The sequence below is a fragment of the Rana temporaria genome, chromosome 9, assembly GCF_905171775.1.
Source record: "Rana temporaria chromosome 9, aRanTem1.1, whole genome shotgun sequence".
Taxonomy (NCBI): Eukaryota; Metazoa; Chordata; class Amphibia; order Anura; family Ranidae; genus Rana; species Rana temporaria.
In genome coordinates, this window is record NC_053497.1 from 162,956,591 (window position 1) to 162,971,346 (window position 14,756).

A 14,756-nucleotide genomic window follows, 5' to 3' on the forward strand; every position below is an offset into this window, starting at 1 on the left:
TCCACCCCAAGATCTTTCAGGCCATCTGCCAGAGATGGGGGACCCGGGTGTAGACCTGTTAGCCTCCAGGTTCAACAGGAAGTTGGACAAATTTGTGTCCAGGACAAGAGATCCTCTGATGCGCTAACGGTCCTATGGAATCAGTTCTCACTGATCTATGCATTCCCACCGATAGCCCTTTTACAAAGGATCAGGATCAGAAAAGAAAAGATCCCTGTAATTTTAGTGGCCCCAAATTGGCCCAGAAGACCTTGGTATGCCGAAAATCATGAAGATGGCGATAGGAACACCTTGGAAGCTTCCACTTTGCCACAACCTGCTGTCATAGGTCCAGTGTTCCATCCTTCTTTACAAACACTAAGTTTGACGGTTTGGCTGCTGAAACACACATTCTGAAGAAGAGAGGGATCGCAGGCCCAGTGCTTCCTACACTTCTTAATGCCAGAAAGCCAGCGTCCAGACTGATTTACTATAGAGTCTGGAAAGCAAATGTTACATGGTGTAAAACAAATCGAATCCTCGGAGATATGACATAAGCAGGATTATTGCCTTTTGCCAGCTAGGAGTAGATATGAAATTAGCCCTTAGTACCATTAAGGGTCAAATATCAGCTCTATTGGTCTACTTTCAGAGACCACTGGCATCTCATTCGCTAGTGTGGGCCTTCATTCAGGGGGTACTACGGATCAATCAGCCAGTCAAGTCCCCCTTGTGCCCATGGGACCTGAATCTAGTACTATCTGTGTTGCAGAAGCAACCTTTTGAACCTATTCGCCACATTCCGCTGATACTTTTAAGCAGGAAATTGGCATTTTGATTACTATCTCTTCGGCTAGAAGAGTATCGGAATTAGCAGCTCTTTCTTGCAAGGAGTCTTATTTAGTTTGTCATAAAGACAAAATTGTACTACAACCCCAACCTACCTCTTTGCCTAAGGTGGTGTCGGCTTTTCATTTACATCAGGACATTGTCATGCCTTTATTTTTTCCGAATCCGCAGACGGCAGAAGAAAAGTTGTTACACCTTTACAGCTGTCACAAGATCTAGAGAGTGTATCTGCAGGCAATTGCTCAGATACGCAAGACAAATATTTTGATTATTTTCCCGGATGGTCCTAAGAAGGGACAAGCGGCGTCAAGATCCACTATGTCCAGGTAGATTCAACAGACAATTTTTCAAGCCTATGGTTTAAAGAATAGGACTCGTCTTTTTTTCTCTTAAGGCGCACTCAACCAGGGCGATAAGTGCTTTATGGGCAGTGCACCACCAGGCTTCGGTGACTCAGATCTGTAAAGTTGCAACTTGGTCCTCGGTCCACACATTTTCCAAATTCTATCAGGTGGACGTGGGAGGACAGGAGGATGCCGCCTTCGGGCGAAGTGTGCTGCAAGCAGCGGTATAGAGCTTCTTTTTTTTGTTTATTCCCACATTATTCCCCCCCTTTCCCCCCCTCCTCCAGCTACCTCACGGTTACTATTATTAATACCACTCTATTTTCCTCGGCCCACCTTCTAGGGGTGTTAAAAATAATCGCTGCATCGAGATTATACCCTGGACGATTCTGCATCGATGCGGTATTCAGCAATAATCGATTAATAATGACGTCATTGCGGCCCCTCCCCCGCACAGCAATGTTTTTGCTGGAAAGATATGCCGCCGATTGGCTGGCTGCGCCTGGAACTTTCCCCTCCTCAACTCACACAAAGTAGCCTGAGCCTCGTTGCTGCCCCCACCCACGATCTCCCCCTTCTCTGTGATTTGGAGCTCTGAGTCTGACTGGACAGTGACACTGGTCATCTCCCCGATGGGCGGTGCCGAGCCGCACGAGGAGCTGAGAGACAGAGGCACACAGATCATGACTGCACAGAGCTGACACTGCAGCTGTTGTAACATCCGTGGGGTGAGGCATAAAGTTGGCTTATGCAAACTACAAACAAGCTGTGAGGAGAGGAGGGGGGGATGGAAGTGCTCCTGAGGTGAGAAATAAGCCTGACATGCTTGATATATGGGTGAGTGTAGAGGTGGCACACCCCCCCTTCCTGCTGCAGCTATCCTGTGTGTGTGTGTGTGTGTGTGTGTGTGTGTGTGTGTGTGTGTGTACTGTGTGCCTAACACATTGGGGGCTGCACAAACTCTTTTACTATTTCTTCCTGTGATTTCCCTATCATCTCTCCCCTCTGGAACCATCTAGTGATCTGCAAGCAGGATATTTCTTGCTGATTGGAATGTCTCCCTTTTTTTATTTGTGCAGTGATGTTGACCTGTTTACTATGCAAGTTGCTGCCAAAAGACTCAATGGGTTTGTTAAAGTGATACTAAAGGGTATTATTTTCTTCTTTAAAATAAAAATCATGCTTACCTGCTGATCTTCTGTATAATTTCCGCAGTCTCTGACCATTTCCTGTAGCATGTCCCCAGTCTCTGATCATCTTGTGTAGCATGTCCCCAGTCTCTGATCATGTTGTGTAGCATGTCCGCAGTCTCTGATCATCTTGTGTAGCATGTCCGCAGTCTCTGATCATCTTGTGTAGCATGTCCACAGTCTCTGATCATCTTGTGTAGCATGTCCGCAGTCTCTGATCATCTTGTGTAGCATGTCCGCAGTCTCTGATCATCTTGTGTAGCATGTCCACAGTCTCTGATCATCTTGTGTAGCATGTCTGCAGTCTCTGATCATCTTGTGTAGCATGTCTGCAGTCTCTGATCATCTTATGTAGCATGTCCGCAGTCTCTGATCATCTTGTGTAGCATGTCCGCAGTCTCTGATGATCTCGTGTAGCATGTCCGCAGTCTCTGACCATCTCCTGTAGCATGCACGCAGTCTCTTATCATCTCGTGTAGCATGTCCCCAGTCTCTAACCATCTCTTGTAGCATGCACGCAGTCTCTGATCATCTCCTGTACTATGTCCGCAGTCTCTGATCATCTCCTGTACTATGTCCGCAGTCTCTGACCATCTCCTGTACTATGTCTGCAGTCTCTGACCATCTCCTGTACTATGTCTGCAGTCTCTGACCATCTCCTGTACTATGTCTGCAGTCTCTGACCATCTCCGGTACTATGTCTGCAGTCTCTGACCATCTCCTGTACTATGTCTGCAGTCTCTGACCATCTCCTGTACTATGCCTGAAGTCTCTGACCATCTCCTGTACTATGTCTGCAGTCTCTGACCATCTCTTGTACTATGCCCGAAGTCCCTGACCATCTCTTGTACTATGCCCGAAGTCTCTGACCATCTCCTGTACTATGTCTGCAGTCTCTGACCATCTCTTGGGGGCCCATGCCTGAAGCTGTATAAGAGGCCCCATTATTCCTGATGGTGGCCCTGGCTGTGGCATTAGAACAATTTTGATTTCTCTGATTTTTTTAGTCCAAACAAGACTATCTGTTACTCTATAATTCCTCTAGCGCCGTTCTATGGAAGCAGAAGGGTTAAAAAGCACACCAAACTCTTGAGAACTTCTTTATTAACTTCAGCTTTTCTTCATATATAACGCTGACAATTTCGCAGCAGGCAGTCCATGTACAAACACGTGTTGAATAAAGTATAACAAATGGTGTTTCAACTGTTCAATCTTGTCATTCTACATAAAATGGTAGATATATTTCTTTCTTCAGTATCTGTACTCTCACTTAAGTTATTTAAACACTTTATGATCTCTCTGAGGCTTAATCAATAGTTTTACTCGCTCTATATTGCTGTTTGCAGTTTGCACGTTTGCTTGTTTGACCATTTGCTGTGATGTTTGGAATTGAAATTTGATGTTTGGTGGAACTACAAGTAAACACATAACTAGTTAGTATACAGTTCTAATCACACTAACAATAGGAACATATATAACTGTATTAAATACCTATTTTGGCCACATGCTTCCATAAAACAGAACTCTGATGCCTAGTACACACGAGAGGATTTATCCGCGGAAACGGTCCGGAGGACCGTTTCCGCGGATAAATCCTCTGGCGGATTTTGATCTCCTGGTTGTACTAACCAAGAGATCAAAATCCCCGGGGAATTCCGTCCGCGGTGACGCGGCGACGTACGCGACACGGTGATATAAGGACTTCCACGCATGCGTCGAATCATTACGACGCATGCGGGGGATGGATTCGGACGGATTGATCCGGTGAGTCTGTACAGACCAGCGGATCAATCCGTTGGAATGGATTCCAGCGGATAGATTTCTTAGCATGTTGGGAAATTTTTATCCGCTGGAAATCCATCCCCGGGGACAAAAATCCGCGGAAACAGATCCGGTGGATTGTACACACCAGGGGCTCTATCCGCTGAAACCGGTCAGCGGATCAATTTCAGCGGATCGATCCTCTCGTGTGTACGGGGCCTGAGGCCCCGTACACACGGTCGGACAAAACCGATGAGAATGGACCAAGGTTCAGTTTCATTTAACGTCACCGCATTCTGACCCGATCGGTTTTTGGAATGATGGTGTGTACGCACATCAGACCATCAGGCCACTTCAGCGGTGAACTGATGAAAACGGTCCGTCGGACCATTCTCATCGGTTTGGAACGACCGTGTGTACAAGGCCTGACTGGTGTGTTTAGATCTTCTCTCTCTGGTGTAATGAGTTCTAACAGCTCTGCTGGAAACTTTCCAGACAGAATGAATGTAAGACTGGCTGTGATTGGCCAAGACTCCTGCTCAATGTGAGATTGGCTGTGATTGGCCAAGACTCCTGATGTGTGACAAAAGCTTAACTCTATGCTTTCTGGTTTCAATTCTGCTGTGTCATTGAGCTTACATTACAGTCACACAACAAATCTTAAAAGGCATATTCTCTCTTTTTGCTTGTGTGAACACAATATACAACTGTTACATGACATCCATATATAAAGTCACAGTAAATAGCTCTGCCTTTATCTCTCACATATGAGCATATGAATTGTATTAAGGTTATTAGCAGTTCTAGCTGTATATGCATGCAAGTCACATTAGCAACCTAGGACAGGTCTTAGCTGGCCAGCTACAAGAGGGGAGATTGCCTTAATACAGCCAACTACACACTTTATATATGCCCATGTACGTCCCCTTTAAGAACTCAGCCATGGGTCGCGAGCGCGCCGCCGGCGGTGCGCTCGCGACCCGGTCCGAAGCTCTGTGACCGTGCCCGCAGGACCCGATCGCTGCCAGTGTCCCGCGATCGGGTCACAGGAGCTGAAGAACGGGGAGAGGTGAGTGTAAACAAACCTTCCCCGTTCTTCTCTGTGGCTTGTCACTGATCGTCTGTGTCCGAAGTGTCCGCCATAATGTCGCAGTCACGAAAAAAACGCTGATCGCCGTAATTACTAGTAAAAAAATAAATTATTAATAAAAATGCCATAAAACCATCCCCTTTTTTGTAAACGCTATAAATTTTGCGCAAACCAATTAATAAACGCTTATTGTGATTTTTCTTTTAACCAAAAATATGTATAAGAATACGCATCGGCGTAAACTGAGGAAAAAAATGTTTTTTTTATATATTTTTGGGGATATTTATTATAGTAAAAAGTTAAAAATATATATATTTTTTTAAATTGACGCTATATTTTTGTTTATAGCACAAAAAATAAAAACCGCAGAGGTGATCAAATACCACCAAAAGAAAGCTCTATTTGTTGGGGAAAAAAGGACGCCAATTGTGTTTGAGAGCCACGTCGCACGAACGCGCAGTTGTCCGTTAAAGCGACACAGTGCCGAATCGCAAAAAGGGGCCAGGTCCTTTACCTGCATAATGGTCTGGGTCTTAAGCAGTTAAAAAAAAAAAACTATATTTGACTTTTTGCTATAATACATGTATCCAAAAATGTTTTTAAAAAACACATTTCTTCATCAGTTTAGGCCAATATGTATTCTACTTTATTCTTGGTAAAAAAAAAAAAAAAAATCGTATATTGATTGGTTTGTGCAAATGTTAGAGCGTCTACAAAATATGCGATAGATTTATGGAATTTTTAGGGCCCCTCCCTCTGACACAAAACTTGGAACACGAAAACCACCAAGTCCACCCCAAAGCCCTCTTTACAATGAAGAGACACCCACCCTTATGCCTAAGACTGGGAGGGACATCTGGTACATTTGCCTGTCTCTGGGTCAAAGACGTCCCAGACCTATGGGTTCAATCAGTGTTTTTTAAACGGTGCATGTTTAGGAGATATTTCCACTACCTATAGGTAAGCCTTATTCTAGGCTTACCTATGGATAAAAGTCACAATCAGAGGTTTACAACCACTTTAAGGCCGCGTACACACGGGCAAACATGTACGATGAAACCGGTCCGCCAGACCGTTTTCACCATACATGTCTGCCCGGGGATTTCTGTACGATGGCTGTACTAACCATCGTACAGAAATCCGCGCGTAAACAATACGCGGGGCGTGTCCGCGACGATGACGCGGTGACGTGGGCGGCCCTGCCAGTTAAATGCTTCCACGCATGAGTCGAAGTCATTCGACGCATGTGAGGGATGGCGGGCGCTCGGACATGTACGGTAGGTCTGTACAGACGACCGAACATGTCCGAGTGGGCAGGATTCCAGCGGACTGTTTTAAAACAAGTCCAGAAATATTTGTCCGCTGGGAAAAGGCCCGGCGGGCAAATGTTTGCTGGAATCCTGCACGCTCGGGCCTACACACGACCGAACATGTCTGCTGAAACTGGCCCGCGGACCAGTTTCAGCAGACATGTTCGATCGTCTGTACGGCCCATAAGGGGAACTGTTTGAAAGTCTTTCTTTTTATCAATGCATCTAAAAAGACAGTTCACTTTGGCAGTCTGTAGTCTTTGGGCCCATTTTATTCCTTGGCACAGGGAAAACATTTAATTGGTTAATTTATTCCTTGGCACAAGGGGGAGATCGCTGCACTGCCAGTGGGACTGCCCCCTGCCATAACACACTGATCAGTGATGGCAGCCATTGGCTGCCAGTGCTGATCAGATGCGAGTTGAATGCTAATATTCCATCATTCCCATTTGACAAAAGCTGGTCATGAGACCAGCTTTTGTAGAACAGACAGCTGTACACAGGGCTGTAAGTCGGACGTTGCTGTTGAATTGGCCAACTTCGGCTCATGTGTACAAGGCTTTAGTAATTAAAATTTATTGAGCGGGGAGCGGGGGGGATTCTTGGGGGCATGGGGCCAAGGGGGAGATGTCACATGTGGCAAGTTCGCTCCGCAGGGAACCCTAGCAGTCTATTCGGACCTGGTCACAGCTCTAGGGAATGTACCATTAGCAAGATGGAGATATTATCAAATGACAGGATTTCTCAATAAAATGAAACCCCCACTGAGATCACTAAGCTCCACTACAGTGTTCGAGGATCAATGTGTGCACTTGGGGAATGCAAGGCACTTGTTGTCTCAGATGTACAGACTGATACAAGGTTCCCAACAGAATGAAGTACCTACCTTTATTAGGGAATGGGAAAGAGAATTAAATATGATGCTATCAGATGAACAAATTAAAAAAATGATTAAATCAACTTACTCCACATCTATAAGCTCGCAGGTTCAGGAAATGACCTATAAATTAATAACGAGGTGGTATAGGACACCAGTAAGGTTAAACCAGATGTACCCAACAGCAGATGCCCGGTGTTGGAGAGGATGTGAACAAAGGGGCACATATCTCCACTTGTGGTGGGAGTGCCCCAGAATTAAAATATTCTGGGAAGCAATTACACCGTGGATTGAGAGATTGACCCTTGCACCTATGGAGTTTACGCCCCTATGTTTCCTATTCCATGGAACGCCTGGCCCTATGAAAACATACAGGAAGAGTATTGTACCACATTTGCTAAATGCAGCAAAATTATTAATCCCAAGATTCTGGAAACAGATCACTTGCCCAACACTAGCAGACTGGAAAAAAGAGGTTAATTTGATAATGGAAGCCGAAAGGTGGATTCAAGTAGTGAAAGACAAAAAAGGGGAATTTGAGATGACGTGGGCAGGCTGGATACAATATGCACCTGAGATGGGCTAGGGACAAGAGAAATGGAGTGGGAAAATAGGGGACGTAACAGATATGTGAGATCCCCAGGGCAGTGGTATATGGATCAATTATGGAAGAATAAGGAGTTAGATCATTAACCAGAGAGGAATTATCTAGACTTTATATATGCCCATGACTCAAACACTGAGGACAAATGTTGAAAGTAAGGGCACAATACTGTTTTTCCTGGCTAGGGCGCTGTTTGTTATTAATCTGGCCCTGACTCCAGCTCCTCTTAACCTTGTCACAGGGCACTTCATATATATTAGTCTCCCTTAACTCCTGAGCTATAATAGTTCTTGACTGTCATAATGGAGCAGCTTTCTTGATCAAATTAGAAATGTTGGAAGTCCTTCCATACATTTGCATTTGTGACATGAAATTCCACTCACTTCACACCAGGGCCCAGTCCCTTTCTTGTTGCAGCTAGTTCAAAAGTCGTTGAGAGAATGGGCAGGAACAATTTTTCTCACTACGGTGCATACCATTCACCTTTCTTTCTGGAAACAGGGAACAATCTTATTTCAAAGTACCATAATTAGATGCTAAAATACTTATTTTTTTGTGTATTGTAAATAAGTTATCGGTAAGGGAGTATCAACATGAATATTAAAGTTTTTTTTCTTCCTAAATAGCTTCCTTTACCTTAGTGCAGTCCTCCTTTACTTACCTCATCCTTCGATTTTGCTTTTAAATGGTACCTTTACAACCCCTTTAACAGTGGCCCTGTGTCTGACAAAGGTTTAACATTAGCAGCTAATTGGGGTGCTATAACAATAAATGATCAGCATAGTTGAAGTGTATGAACTTTTGTTGTAGGAAGGTAAGCATTAACCACTTAAGACCCGGACCATTATGCAGGTTAAGGACCTTGCCCCTTTCTGCGATTCGGCACGGCATCGCTTTGACATTTGCGCGGTTGTGCGACGTGGCTCCCAAACAAAATTGGCGTCCTTTTTTTTCCCACAAAGAGAGCTTTCTTTTGGTGGTATTTGATCACCTCTACGGTTTTTATTTTTTGCGCTATAAACAAAAATAAAGTGCCAAATTTTGAAAAAAATGCAATATTTTTTACTTTTTGCTATAATAAATATCCCCCAAAAATATATAAAAAAAAATTTTTTCCTCAGTTTAGGCCGATACGTATTCTTCTACCTATTTTTGGTAAAAAAAATCACAATAAGCGTTTATCGATTGGTTTGCGCAAAATTTATAGCGTTTACAAAATAGGGGATAGTTTTATTGCATTTTTATTAATATTTTTTTTTTACTACTAATGGCGGCGATCAGCGATTTTTTTTGTGACTGCAACATTATGGCAGACACATCGGACAATTTTGACACATTTTTGGGACCATTGTCATTTTCACAGCAAAAAGTGCTATAAAAGTGCACTGTTTACTGTGAGAATTACAATTTCAGTTTAGGAGTTAACCACTAGGGGGCACTGCAGGGGTTAAGTGTGACCTCATATGTGTTTCTAACTGTAGGGGGGCGGGGCTGGACGTGTGACGTCACTGATCGTCTTTCCCTATATCAGGGAACAGACGATCACTGACAATGCCACAATGAAGAACGGGGAAGGTGTGTTTACACACACCTCTCCCAGTTCTTCAGCTCCAGTGACCGATCGCGGGACACCGGCGGCGATCGGGTCCGCGGGGCCCGCGGGCGCGGTCACGGAGCTTCGAACCGGGTCGCGAGCTCGCCGCCAGTGGCGTGCTCGCGACCCCACGGCTGGGCTTAAAGAGACACGTACAGGTACGTGATTGTGCCCAGCCGTGCCATTCTGCCGACGTATATCCCCGTCAATGGGTCCTAAGTGGTTAAACATCCTATCAGGGTTTTTACTGTCTGTGACCTGGTGGGGAGATTTCATGCAACAGGAAATGAGAACCTATTTCCTCAAAATAACAGGAATTCCCTCAGACAGCGATCACCGAAAACTTTATTTACGTTAGAAGATTTATCTGAACTCTTGCTTTAATAACAAATTTTAATTTTTGGATCTGCCCTCACTTTCTGTCTCAGTGACCAGTAGGGCAAATATAAGAAATTACCCTGGCAGATACATGGAAATAAGAGCTTGCCAGAGGGTCTTACTCTTCCACACTATATGTAAAGCAAAAAAAAAAAAAACTTTTCATATGCATACACAGTAAACAATGTTTTTTTTATAAATTGGCTTGTAGGGTCCCCTGCATTTTAAGGGGTCAAAAGCAGACATAATTTCCCATGAAACACCTTTTTAAGAAAACCCTTAAATTGATTCATTTTATATACTGTATTTTATATCTCCTGATTTTTTTTTCTCTCAGAATTAAGATGGATTGTTTTTGATTTACAGGTAGAGAATGAGGATGCAGAAGCAAGTCCTAAATCCCCTCATACGTTTCCACACACTCCTGGCCTAAGTCGCAGTCAGGAGCTGGATAGCGGAGTTGGGCGAACAGATGAGAGCACTCGCAATGATGAAAGCTCGGAACATGACCTTTTGGGAGACGAACAAACAAGCAGTGCAAATACACCAGGCAGCCAGCGTCGTTTGCGTTTCTTGCGAGCAGATAACCAGAATCCTCTTCAGTGTCGAGAATTTCATCATAGTTTGGACTCCCTGCTTGCAGCTGATGGGTCAGCCCCTTACAATGAAGTTCTTCCTCCAGGTGCAGGATTCACAGATGAAGAGTATGAGAGATATAGAGAACTTCTTGAAATTACATGTCATATGGAGAATGGTAATGGACCAGCCTTCCTCTATGCGTCACGACAGGGCGGATTGGATGTAAATCGCAATGAAAGTGTTCTACGGGAAATGGCAGTTCTGGAAGAGGAGTTGAGACATTTGGAATTTAAGTTTCGCAATGTTTTGCGTGCACAAAAGATGCAACAACTACGCGAACGTTGCATGAAAGCTTGGCTACTTGAGGAGGAAGAGAGTTTGTATGGCTTTGTAGGAGGGGGTAGTGCAAACAATGAAAGTTCTACCAAGCTTCCAGACATCACTGAATTACCAGAGAGATCAGACAAGGACAGTACCAGTGCATATAACACTGGGGAGAGCTGCAGGAGCACTCCTCTTATGATGGAGCCACCATTACCTTTGGACAGCCCCTTGAGGAGAAACAATGATCCTTCAGGATCATTTTGCAAAGCAGCAGAAAGCCTTCCCTCTAACAGTAATTTAAACAGAGGACATTGCAAAAATATACCTTCATACCCTGATAGTCCTGAGCCAGTGCCATCTAAATTTAGATCTTTGTGTCGCGATGGAAGGCCCCCAACAGAAGATAGGTTAAGAAGAGGATCAAAACCAGGAAATGAGCTTGAAAGGGGAAGCCGTGAGAGTAGTCCATACCTAGGCAGACATCACCGCTCCCAGGGAGGGGAGCGTTATCGAAGCTGCCTACAGTTGGCCCAGCCAAGAAGTTTAGATGAGCTTGATGTGGATCCCACATGTGGAAAGAATATGGGAGCATCACAAGGCACGCAATCCCAAGCTGAACCAAGAATGGAGTGGAAAGTAAAAATAAGGAGTGATGGCACACGTTATGTAGCTAAACGCCCTGTAAGAGATCGCCTTTTAAAAGCAAGAGCCATGAAAATCAAAGAGGAGCGCAGTGGGATGACCACTGATGATGATGCTGTAAGTGAGATGAAAATGGGACGTTACTGGAGCAAGGAAGACAGAAAAAGGCACCTAATGAGAGCTCGGGAGCAAAGAAAGAGGAGAGAATTCATGATGCAAAGCAGACTGGACTGTCTACGTGAGCAACAACAGCAGCAAGGTGCAGAAGGCAAGGGCGAAATGAGCATCATTGCACTTAGCCACCGCAAGACAATGAAAAAACGCAACAAGAAGATCTTGGACAACTGGATCACAATTCAAGAAATGCTGGCTCATGGAACACGCTCAGCTGATGGAAAGCGGGTTTATAATCCCTTGCTCTCTGTCACTACAGTCTGAGAAACTAACATTCCTCAGAATCCCATTACCAAAACAGATCTCAATGAGTATCTTTGTTCCAATCTTGAACACTGTTACAAATTCCACCTGTAAATTATCAGTCCACCCTGAATTGATTTTATTAATTTGTGGTAGATGTCAGAAGGCTAACTTGCCCACCAGCTTACATCAATACGGAACTCCAGTGGCAAGGTCTCAGCACCTTAATTCCCAGGTTCTAATACCTACTACAGTTCTTGTAAGAGTGTTTCTTTTTAACATGAGCCTGTCACTGAAAAAAAAAAAAAATAGAGCCAGCCTGCAAAAGAATATTAAAATAGACCTTGCATTACAAGCAAGAGTCACTTATTAATGTTGCTTCTCCCATGCCAAAATGCTGCAAAAGAATAAAAAAATAAAACCGTAGGCACAAAAAAGCTAACATCTTTTTGCATGCTTCTATACAGCATGAGGTGTAGTCGTACTACTCCACACAAGATCCGGGGGAATGCGTATAAATCTTATAAGATGAGGCTCAAATGCAATACATGTGTGTTTTCTCAAGAAAGATTTGGGCATTCCCAAAGATCTTGCCAGAAGGAGCAATATGGCACTCTAGCCTAGGTACAGGAAGACGCTAGGGGAGGCAAACATATTTAATACATTTTTTTCTTCACAGGTTTTTTTATTTGTTTTGCAGTGTTTTACGGGTTATATTGCAAAAGGCCATAGAAAAGATGAAACTCTTTCTGCTGTAGCATTAGAAATCATACTTCAAGGTGGGGAGAGCACAGAGATGAATACTTTGGTGAGGTCTTGCAGCTGAAAACAAGAGATATGATGCCAGTGGGTGAATCCACTCACTACAGTGCACCAAAAGCTGGAACATTGTTTCTGGGTGGACTTCCGTTCTAGTTCTTCGTTTACCATGTCTCCATATAAACATTTTGTTACCTTTTTATGGTTATTTTTGTTCTAAATTTTGAGGATATATAGGTTTTTAAAACACAGGGTGAACTTTCCAAACCAGCATTACGTGTAGATGTCACAGCTATAACATGTTGGAAGCTCCGTAAATGGACAGTTGTCAAGCAAAGATGAAACATTTCTGAAGGCAATAGGTAAACCTTTGTCAATCTTTTTGTAGGTGGAATAAAGCTGAGCACAATTTTATTTATGGATATGTGGAAATATCTTGCCTTGATGAAGTAGCATATAGCCTTTGCCAATGTTGGTCTTTTCATGCAAATTTAAAACAAACTATACACTGCCATCTTGTGGTTACAGAGCACATGGACAACTATAAGAACAGTAAGCAACACGATTTATGATAGAAAAAAATAGCACAAATGCAGTGTTGGCTGTGAATTTGGATACAACAATCTGCCTTTAAAATTGTGGACACAACTCTACGGGGCTTTGTGCATCTGCCTGTCTTGTTAACAAAGTGATTGTGATGACTTCTGTTTGACTTTATTTATCAAGTTCTCGCTATTCTGTTTGAATGTTTGAGATTAAGAAAAATGTGTATGAGCAGGAGGTGAAGGTATTTTTACTGAAAGCAGAACAAAGATTTTTTTACTCTTTTATGTTTGCTAATTACCTATATACAGGGTGAGAGACATGATTGTTTCAAATAACTGAAGTAATTTTACATGGACACCAGACAGGGTGTTAACGTAAACCTGTGATAACCCTAAGCAATGCAATCTGAGCATACGATTAAAGAAATGTAAAAGCAGAGGTCGTCTTAGATAAAAATCACATGTCTAAACATTAGAGCAGCTTATATTCTTAATTTTTTCATGTAATAGTGTAAATTCTACTTAAACCTTCCAAATACCTAATGGGGCCATCCAAAGGTCATCTAAAGTCCAGATAAAGAGGTAACAGGTGCTTGATTTTTACATTGTGTAATTACAAATTTGCATTGACTTCAGCTGATTACATCTCTTGATTTATTATTATTTATTGACATGTATTTTTCACTCACTGTAATGTATAGTTTGCATTTTCCGAGTTTGTACTGCTTTTACTTTCATTAACTTTTCTAACTTATCATAGGAAAATTAGATTTTATACAAGTGACCCAATGGAATGAAAGCTCTGAAATGTTATCCTGTTATGAGAGTGCAATAACCACTTTCCCGTATCTGCAGAGGCTTGGGCTCTCTGCTATAAATGTAGCAATACCTACTACACATAGGATACTAGGGAAAGGACAGCTATTACAATGACTCTAGGGTGTCCATTATCAATATTTTTGAGTATTTAATATGCTATCTGAGGTGATAATTTGTTGCTTTGCTGCATATTTTTCAGTGAGGGCCAGAGAATTCATTCCATCCATGAAGTATATAAATGTTAATTAAACCAAGTTTGCTAATTTATTATACTATAGCTAATGATATGCAGTAGCTACGCTATTTATTATTATCTCTCCCCCCATAATTTTCCTTCCTGGTTTTCTGCAAATCTCAATTGTGGCCACTGACAAATGTCTAGAATTAAACTACTCTGCTGTTTGCCTGTGGATATTCAATTAGAATGTTCAGTCACAAGGAAATAGAGGTTAACCAATATCAATTGTAATAGTAGATTAAGTTAATAACATTTGCTTTTCTCCAATATGAAAAAATGCTTGGGAGAAAACGATTTATTAAGTATTAGTTAACTAAGTATTAGTTTAAAAGTTAAACAAAAAGAAAAGTTTAAGAATAGAGGGGAAAACAATGCATAAAAAATGAATAGAGCTTCACCCCCCCCCCCCCCCTTTAAGTTACTGATTTTGAAAACATGTAACAGGCTCACTGAAAAG

General features: G+C 42.7%; 1 protein-coding gene across 2 annotated transcripts in view; it reads left to right on the top strand.

Moving 5' to 3' along the window:
• PDZD4 (PDZ domain containing 4) overlaps positions 1-14,464 on the top strand; it is a 353,070-nt gene extending 338,606 nt beyond the window's left edge. For both annotated transcript variants that reach the window (XM_040324887.1, XM_040324888.1), the window contains one exon: positions 10,343-14,464. In XM_040324887.1, the coding sequence (XP_040180821.1) occupies positions 10,343-11,959 (1,617 nt within the window). In that variant the 3' untranslated portion in view covers positions 11,960-14,464. The remainder of the gene's footprint in view (positions 1-10,342) is intronic.
• Positions 14,465-14,756: the final 292 nt, after the last annotated feature.